At 56.3% G+C, this 9,615-nt stretch overlaps 1 protein-coding gene across 1 annotated transcript in view; it reads right to left on the minus strand.

The window, feature by feature from the left end:
• LOC140471217 (nck-associated protein 1-like) overlaps positions 1-3,813 on the minus strand; it is a 179,230-nt gene extending 175,417 nt beyond the window's left edge. Inside the window, exon 1 of the mRNA XM_072567142.1 lies at positions 3,727-3,813. Coding sequence (XP_072423243.1) covers positions 3,727-3,789 — 63 coding nt within the window. The 5' untranslated portion in view covers positions 3,790-3,813. The remainder of the gene's footprint in view (positions 1-3,726) is intronic.
• Positions 3,814-9,615: the final 5,802 nt, after the last annotated feature.

The following is a 9,615-nucleotide window of genomic DNA, read 5'->3' on the forward strand; positions in this document are numbered from 1 at the left end:
CCGGTTTCCCCATTTCCCCTTCCCCCCCCCCCACCTTGTCCCAGTTCCAACCTTCCAGTTCGGCACCGCCCTCCTGACCTGTCCATCTTCCTTTCCATCTATCTGCTCCACCCCACGCCAACCTATCACCTTCTCCCTCACCTTCATCTACCCACTCTCAGCTACCTTCCCCCCACACCCCCCCCCCCCCCCCGTCATTTATGTCTCAGCACCCCCGACCCCCCCCCCCACCCCCCCCCCCCCCCCCCCCCAGCCCAGCCCAGCCGCATTCCTGATGAAGGGCTTATGCTGGAACTCTCCTGCTCCTCAGGTGCTCTCTGACTGGCTGTGCTTTTCCAGCACCACTTGTTCGTACGTACTTGTATTGTGTAAAGACATCAATAGATACTTGAACACATGGATTTCTGGATGTCAACATTGCTGCAGCTTAATTGATGCACTTAACTCGGACTGCACGGTGACTCGGTGGTTAGCACTGCTGCCTCACAGCACCAGGGACCGGGGTTCAATTCTGACTGTGTGGAGTTTGCACATTCTCCCAGTGCCTGCATGGGTTTCCTCTGGGTGCTCCGGTTCCCTCCCACAGTCCAAAAATGTGCAGGTTAGGGTGGATTGGCCATGCTAAATTGTCCCATAGGGCCCAGGGATGTGCAGGTTAGGGTGGATTGGCCATGCTAAATTGTCCCATAGTGCCCAGGGATGTTCAGGTTAGGGTGGATTGGCCATGCTAAATTGTCCCCATAGTGCCCAGGGATGTGTAGGTTAGGGTGGATTGGCCATGCTAAATTGTCCCATAGTGCTCAGGGATATGTAGGTTAGGGTGGATTGGCCATGCTAAATTGTCCCATAGTGCCCAGGGATGTGCAGGTTAGGGTGGATTGGCCATGCTAAATTGTCACATAGTGTGCAGGGATGTGCAGGTTAGGGTGGATTGGCCGTGCTAAATTGTCCCATAGTGCCCAGGGATGTGTAGGTTAGGGTGGATTGGCCATGCTAAATTGTCCCATAGTGCCCAGGGATGTGTAGGTTAGGGTGGATTGGCCATGCTAAATTGTCCCATAGTGCTCAGGGATATGTAGGTTAGGGTGGATTGGCCATGCTAAATTGTCCCATAGTGCCCAGGGATGTGCAGGTTAGGGTGGATTGGCCATGCTAAATTGTCACATAGTGTGCAGGGATGTGCAGGTTAGGGTGGATTGGCCGTGCTAAATTGTCCCATAGTGCCCAGGGATGTGTAGGTTAGGGTGGATTGGCCATGCTAAATTGTCCCATAGTGCCCAGGGATGTGTAGGTTAGGGTGGATTGGCCATGCTAAATTGTCCCATAGTGCCCAGGGATGTGCAGGTCAGGGTGGATTGGTCATGCTAAATTGTCCCATAGTGTCCAGGGATGTCTAGGTTAGGATGGAATGGCCATGCTAAATTGTCCCTTTGTGCCTAGGGATGCGCAGCTTTGGATTGGGCACACACCAGATGGCCTCCTTCTTTAGAGACTGCAATTTCCCTTCCCACGTGGTTAAAGATGCCCTCCAACGCATCTTGTCCACATCCCGCACCTCCGCCCTCCGACCCCACCCCTCCAACCGTAACAAGGACAGAACAAGGTGCTCACCTTCCACCCGACCAACCTTCGCACAAACCAAATCATCCACCGACATTTCCGCCACCTCCAAAAAGACCCCACCACCAGGGATATATTTCCCTCCCCACCCCTTTCCGCCTTCCACAAAGACCGTTCCCTCCGTGACTACCTGGTCAGGTCCACACCCCCCTCCGACCCACCCTCCCATTCTGGCACTTTCCCCTGCCACCGCAGGAACTGCAAAACCTGTGCCCACACCTCCTCCCTCACCTCTATCCAAGGCCCTAAAGGAGCCTTCCACATCCATCAAAGTTTTACCTGCACATCCACTAATATCATTTATTGTATCCGTTGCTCCCGATGTGGTCTCCTCTACATTGGGGAGACTGGGCACCTCCTAGCAGAGCGCTTTAGGGAACATCTCCGAGACACCCGCACCAATCAACCAAACCGCCCCATGGCCCAACATTTCAACTCTCCCTCCCACTCTGCCGAGGACATGGAGGTCCTGGGCCTCCTTCACCGCCGCTCCCTCACCACCCGACGCCTGGAGGAAGAACGCCTCATCTTCCGCCTTGGAACACTTCAACCCCAGGGCATCAATGTGGACTTCAACAGTTTCCTCATTTCCCCTTCCCCCACCTCACCCTAGTTCCAAACTTCCAGCTCAGTTACTGTCCCCATGACTTGTCCGGACTTGTCCGACCTGCCTATCTTCTTTTCCACCTATCCACTCCACCCTCTCCTCCCTGACCTATCACCTTCATCCCCTCCCCCACTCACCCATTGTACTCTATGCTACTCTCTCCCCACCCCCACCCTCCTCTAGCTTATCTCTCCACGCTTCAGGCTCACTGCCTTTATTCCTGATGAAGGGCATTTGCCCGATTTCAAAGCTCCTTGGATGCTGCCTGATCTGCTGTGCTCTTCTAGCACCACTAATCCAGAATTCAGCCCATTGAGTCTGCTGCATCACCCCCTCTCATTCTTCTAAACCCCAATGAGTCCAGGCCCAACCTCCTCAACCTCTCCTCATGGGACAGTCCCTCCATACCCGGGATCAGCCGAGTGGACCTTCTCTGGGCTGCCTCCAATGTCAGTCTGTCTTTCCTCAGATAAAGGGACCCAAACCTGTTCACAGTATCCCAGCTGTGGTCTGACCGGTGTCTTGTATAGTTTTAGCAAACCCTCCTGATTTTTATACTCCATTCCCTTTGGAATAAAGAGCAACATTCCCTTGGCTTTCCTTATTCCCCGCTGGACTTGGATGCTAGCTTTTTGTGATCCATGGATGAGGATTCCCAAATCTCTCTGCTCTGTAGCTTTCTGCAGTCTTTCTCCATTTCAATAATATTCAGCTCCTCTATTCTTCCTGCCAAAGTGAATAACCTCACAGTTTTCCCCACCTTGTATTCCATGTGCCAAGTTTTTGCCCACTGGCCTAACCTGTCAAGATCCCTCTGCAGACTCAGTGCGTCATCCTCACCCCTTGCCTTCCCACCTATTTCTATGTTATTCACAAACATGGCTACCGTACATGCACTTTCCTCATCCAGTAATGTATATTGGCAATAATTGTGACTCCAGCACTGACCCCTGTGGTACTCCACTAGTGATGGGTTGCCATCCTGAAAATGGCCCCCTTATCTCTACCCTCTGTCTTTTCTCAGTTCACCAATCCTCAAACCATGCTCATATACTGCCCCCAACACCATGGGCTGTTGTCTTATTCAGTAACCTCATGTGCAGCACCTTATCAAACAACCTTCTGAACATCCAATATATTACACTCACCACTCCCCCTTGATCTCTCCGGCTTGTTACCTCCTCAAAGAATTCCAGTCAGTTTGTCAGACATCATTTCCCCTTCCTGGAACCCTGCTGACCCTGCTTGATTCCATTACGCATTGCAAAATGCTCTGCTATTACTGCACATCCTTTACAATAGACACTAACATTTTCCCAGGGACAGGCATGAAGCGAAATGGCCTTTTTTTTGAAACTTCCTTCCCTTTCTAAATAAAGCTGTTACATTGACAGTTTTGTACTGGACCAGCCAACTCTCCTGATATCTTGGGGGAAGAATCCTCGGAAGTTGATAACTGGGTATTTCCCGAAGATGGTTTGGACGGGGCATAGGCTTACCCTCCAGTGAGGCGTGAACTCCTCAGTGAGCTTCTTCAATGGATGATCGTAATCCAGTAACATCTGCCCAAGTTTTGGGAAACTGGGCTCACTAATTGCCAAAGAGACAGATATTTCAGCATTAGCAACAGTAAGAAAGCAGCTACATGGATGAACAACAATAATGTGGAGTTATATCGTGGGCACGATGGGTTGGCAGTTTCGGGTCAGCTGGGGCCTAATGGATGAGGCCTATCATATCTGCCAAAGCTCACCAGCAAGCACATCCACTGCTAATTGACGCTAGATCACCTGGGATGACACAGTGGGGAGAGTGGGAGTTTACACGGGGTTGGGGGGGAGAGTGGGAGTTTACACTGGGTTGGGGGGGAGAGTGGGGGTTTACACTGGGTTAGAGAGGGGGGAGGGGTGGGGGTTTACACTGGGTTAGAGAGAGGGGAGAGTGGGGGTTTACACTGGGTTAGAGAGGGGGGAGGGTGGGGGTTTACATTGGGTTAGAGAGGGGGGAGGGTGTGGGTTATACACTGGGTTAGAGAGGGGGGAGAGTGGGGGTTTACACTGGGTTAGAGAGGGGGGAGGGTGGGGGTTTACACTGGGTTAGAGAGGGGGGAGAGTGGGGGTTTTACACTGGGTTAGAGAGGGGGGAGGGTGGGGGTTTACACTGGGTTAGAGAGGGGGAGAGTGGGGGTTTACACTGGGTTAGAGAGGGGGGAGGGTGGGGGGTTTACACTGGGTTAGAGAGGGGGGAGAGTGTGGTTATACACTGGGTTAGAGAGGGGAGAGGGTGGGGGTTTACACTGGGTTAGAGAGGGGGGAGGGTGGGGGTTTACACTGGGTTAGAGAGGGGGGAGGGTGGGGGTTTACACTGGGTTAGAGAGGGGGGAGGGGGGGGGTTTACACTGGGTTAGAGAGGGGGGAGAGTGTGGTTATACACTGGGTTAGAGAGGGAGAGGGTGGGGGTTTTCACTGGGTTAGAGAGGGGGGAGAGTGGGGGTTTACACTGGGTTAGAGAGGGGGGAGAGTGGGGGTTTACACTGGGTTAGAGAGGGGGGGAGAGTGGGGGTTTACACTGGGTTAGAGAGGGGGGAGAGTGGGGGTTTTACACTGGGTTAGAGAGGGGGGAGAGTGTGGGTTTACACTGGGTTAGAGAGGGGGGAGGGTGTGGGTTTACACTGGGTTAGAGAGGGGGGGAGAGTGTGGTTATACACTGGGTTAGAGAGGGGGGAGAGTGGGGGTTTACACTGGGTTAGAGAGGGGGGAGAGTGTGGTTATACACTGGGTTAGAGAGGGGGGGAGGGTGGGGGTTTACACTGGGTTAGAGAGGGGGGAGAGTGGGGGTTTACACTGGGTTAGAGAGGGGGGGAGAGGTGGGGTTTACACTGGGTTAGAGAGGGGGGAGAGTGGGGGTTTACACTGGGTTAGAGAGGGGGGAGAGTGGGGGGTTTACACTGGGTTAGAGAGGGGGGAGGGTGGGGGTTTACACTGGGTTAGAGAGGGGGGAGAGTGGGGGTTTACACTGGGTTAGAGAGGGGGGAGGGTGGGGGTTTACACTGGGTTAGAGAGGGGGGAGGGTGAGGGTTTACACTGGGTTAGAGAGGGGGGAGAGTGGGGGTTTACACTGGGTTAGAGAGGGGTGAGGGTGGGGGTTTACACTGGGTTAGAGAGGGGGGGGAGAGTGGGGGTTTACACTGGGTTAGAGAGGGGGGAGGGTGTGGGTTTACACTGGGTTAGAGAGGGGGGAGAGTGGGGTTTACACTGGGTTAGAGAGGGGGGATAGGGGGGTTACACTGGGTTAGAGAGGGGGGAGGGTGTGGTTATACACTGGGTTAGAGAGGGGGGAGAGTGGGGGTTTACACTGGGTTAGAGAGGGGGGAGGGTGGGGGTTTACACTGGGTTAGAGAGGGGGGAGAGTGGGGGTTTACACTGGGTTAGAGAGGGGGGAGAGTGGGGGTTTACACTGGGTTAGAGAGGGGGGAGGGTGAGGTTTACACTGGGTTAGAGAGGGGGGAGGGTTGTGGTTATACACTGGGTTAGAGAGGGGGGAGGGTGGGGGTTTACACTGGGTTAGAGAGGGGGGAGAGTGGGGGTTTACACTGGGTTAGAGAGGGGGGAGGGTGAGGGTTTACACTGGGTTAGAGAGGGGGGAGAGTGGGGGTTTACACTGGGTTGGAGAGGGGGGAGAGTGGGGGTTTACACTGGGTTAGAGAGGGGGGAGGGGGTGGGGGTTTACACTGGGTTAGGAGGGGGGGAGGGTGGGGGTTTACACTGGGTTAGAGAGAGGGGGGAGAGTGGGGGTTTACACTGGGTTAGAGAGGGGGGAGGGTGTGGGTTATACACTGGGTTAGAGAGGGGGGAGGGTGGGGGTTTACACTGGGTTAGAGAGGGGGGGAGGGTGGGGGTTTACACTGGTGTTAGAGAGGGGGGAGGGGGGGGGGTTTACACTGGGTTAGAGAGGGGGGAGAGTGTGGTTATACACTGGGTTAGAGAGGGGAGAGGGTGGGGGTTTTCACTGGGTTTAGAGAGGGGGGAGAGTGGGGGTTTACACTGGGTTAGAGAGGGGGGAGAGTGGGGGGTTTACACTGGGTTAGAGAGGGGGAGAGTGGGGGGTTTACACTGGGTTAGAGAGGGGGGAGAGTGGGGGTTTACACTGGGTTAGAGAGGGGGGAGAGTGTGGGTTTACACTGGGTTAGAGAGTGGGGGAGGTGTGTGGGGTTTACACTGGGTTAGAGAGGGGGGAGAGTGTGTGGTTATACACTGGGTAGAGAGGGGGGAGAGTGGGGGTTTACACTGGGTTAGAGAGGGGGGGAGAGTGTGGTTATACACTGGGTTAGAGAGGGGGGAGAGTGTGGGGTTTACACTGGGTTAGAGAGGGGGAGAGTGGGGGTTTACACTGGGTTAGAGAGGGGGGAGAGTGGGGGTTTACACTGGGTTAGAGAGGGGGGGAGAGTGGGGGTTTACACTGGGTTAGAGAGGGGGGAGAGTGGGGGTTTACACTGGGTTAGAGAGGGGGGAGGGTGGGGGTTTACACTGGGTTAGAGAGGGGGGAGAGTGGGGGTTTACACTGGGTTAGAGAGGGGGGAGGGTGGGGGTTTACACTGGGTTAGAGAGGGGGGAGGGTGAGGGGTTTACACTGGGGTTAGAGAGGGGGGGAGAGTGGGGGTTTACACTGGTTAGAGAGGGGTGAGGGTGGGGGTTTACACTGGGTTAGAGAGGGGGGGGAGAGTGGGGGTTTACACTGGGTTAGAGAGGGGGGAGGGTGTGGGTTTACACTGGGTTAGAGAGGGGGGAGAGTGGGGTTTACACTGGGTTAGAGAGGGGGGAGAGTGGGGGTTTACACTGGGTTAGAGAGGGGAGGAGGGTGTGTGGTTATACACTGGTTAGAGAGGGGGGAGAGTGGGGGTTTACACTGGGTTAGAGAGGGGGGAGGTGGGGGTTTACACTGGGTTAGAGAGGGGGGAGAGTGGGGGTTTACACTGGGTTAGAGAGGGGGGAGAGTGGGGGTTTACACTGGGTAGAGAGGGGGGAGGGTGAGGGTTTACACTGGTTAGAGAGGGGGGAGGGTGTGGTTATACACTGGTTAGAGAGGGGGGAGAGTGGGGGTTTACACTGGTTAGAGAGGGGGGAGAGTGGGGGTTTACACTGGGTTAGAGAGGGGGGAGGGTGAGGGGTTTACACTGGGTTAGAGAGGGGGGAGAGTGGGGGTTTACACTGGGTTGGAGAGGGGGAGAGTGGGGGTTTACACTGGGTTAGAGAGGGGGGAGGGTGGGGGTTTACACTGGGTTAGAGAGGGGGGAGGGTGGGGGTTTACACTGGGTTAGAGAGAGGGGGAGAGTGGGGGTTTACACTGGGTTAGAGAGGGGGGAGGGTGTGGGTTATACACTGGGTTAGAGAGGGGGGAGGGTGGGGTTTACACTGGGTTAGAGAGGGGGAGGGTGGGGGTTTACACTGGGTTAGAGAGGGGGGGAGGGTGGGGGTTTACACTGGGTTAGAGAGGGGGGAGGGTGGGGGGTTTACACTGGGTTAGAGAGGGGGGAGAGTGAGGGTTTACACTGGGTTAGAGAGGGGGGAGAGTGGGGGGGTGTACACTGGGTTAGAGAGGGGGGAGAGTGGGGGTTTACACTGGGTTAGAGAGGGGGGGAGGGGGGGGTTACACTGGGTTAGAGTAGGGGGGGGGGAGGGGTGGAGGTTTCACTGGCATAGAGAGGGGGGAGAGTGGGGGTTTACACTGGGTTAGAGAGGGGGAGGGTGGGGTTTACACTGGGTTAGAGAGGGGGGGAGAGTGGGGGGTTTACACTGGGTTAGAGAGGGGGGAGAGGTGGGGGTTTACACTGGGTTAGAGAGGGTGGAGAGTGGGGGTTTACACTGGGTAGAGAGGGGGGGAGGGTGGGGGTTTACACTGGGTTAGAGAGGGGGGGAGGAGTGAGGGTTACACTGGTTAGAGAGAGGGGAGAGTGGGGGTTTACACTGGGTTAGAGAGGGGGGAGGAGTGGGGTTTACACTGGGTATAGAGAGGGGGAGGGTGAGGGGTTTACACTGGGTTAGAGAGGGGGGAGGGTGGGGGTTTACACTGTGGATAGAGAGGGGGGAGAGTGGGGTTTACACTGGGTTAGAGAGGGGGGGAGAGTGGGGGGTTTACACTGGGTTAGAGAGGGGGGGAGGGTGGGGGTTTACACTGGGTAGAGAGGGGGGGGGTACACTGGGTTAGAGAGGGGGGAGGGGGGGTTTACACTGGGTTAGAGAGGGGGGAGAGGTGGGGGTTACTGGTTAGAGAGGGGGGAGCTGTGGGGTTAAGGGTGGGGTAGAGAGGGGGGAGAGTGGGGTTTACACTGGGTTAGAGAGGGGGGGAGAGGTGGGGGTTTACACTGGGTTAGAGAGGGGGGGAGGAGGTGGGGGGTTTACACTGGGTTAGAGAGGGGGGAGGGTGGGGGTTTACACTGGGTTAGAGAGGGGGGAGAGTGGGTTTACACTGGGTTAGAGAGGGGGGAGGTGGGGTTAGGGTGGGGGGTGGGTTTACACTGGGTTAGAGAGGGGGGAGAGGGTGTGGGTTTACACTGGGTTAGAGAGGGGAGGGTGGGGTTTACACTGGGTAGAGAGGGGGGGAGGTGGGGGTTTACACTGGGTTAGAGAGGGGGGGATGGGGTGGGTGGGGGGGGTGGGGGTTTACACTGGGTTAGAGAGGGGGGAGGGTGGGGGGTTTACACTGGGTTAGAGAGGGGGGGAGAGAGTGGGGGTTTACCACTGGGTTAGAGAGGGGGGAGGGGTGGGGGTTTACACTGGGTTAGAGAGGGGGGAGAGTGTGGGTTTTACACGTGGGTTAGAGAGGGGGGGAGAGGTGGGGGTTTACACTGGGTTAGAGATGGGGGGAGGGTGGGGGTTTACACTGGGGTTAGAGAGGGGGGAGGGTGGGGGTTTACACTGGGTTAGAGAGGGGGGAGAGTGGGGGTTTACACTGGGGTTAGAGAGGGGGGGAGAGTGGGGGTTTACACTGGGGTTAGAGAGGGGGGGGAGAGTGGGGGTTTACACTGGGTGTTAGAGAGGGGGGGGAGTGGGGGGTTTACACTGGGTTAGAGAGGGGGGGGAGAGTGGGGGTTTACACTGGGGTTAGAGAGGGGGGAGGAGTGGGGGTTTACACTGGGTTAGAGAGGGGGGGAGAGGTGGGGGTTTACACTGTGGGTTAGAGAGGGGGGGAGTGAGGGGTTTACACCTGGGTTAGAGAGGGTGGGAGGGTGGGGGTTTTACACTGGGTATGAGATGTGGGGAGTGTGGGGGTTTACACTGGGTTTAGAGAGGGGGGGAGGGTGGGGGGTTTACTCTGGGTTAGAGAGGGGGAGGGGTGGGGTTTACACTGGGTTTAGAGAGGGGGGAGGAGTGGGGGGTTTACACTGGGTT

The sequence above is a fragment of the Chiloscyllium punctatum genome, chromosome X (assembly GCF_047496795.1).
Source record: "Chiloscyllium punctatum isolate Juve2018m chromosome X, sChiPun1.3, whole genome shotgun sequence".
In the NCBI taxonomy this organism is placed as follows: domain Eukaryota; kingdom Metazoa; phylum Chordata; class Chondrichthyes; order Orectolobiformes; family Hemiscylliidae; genus Chiloscyllium; species Chiloscyllium punctatum.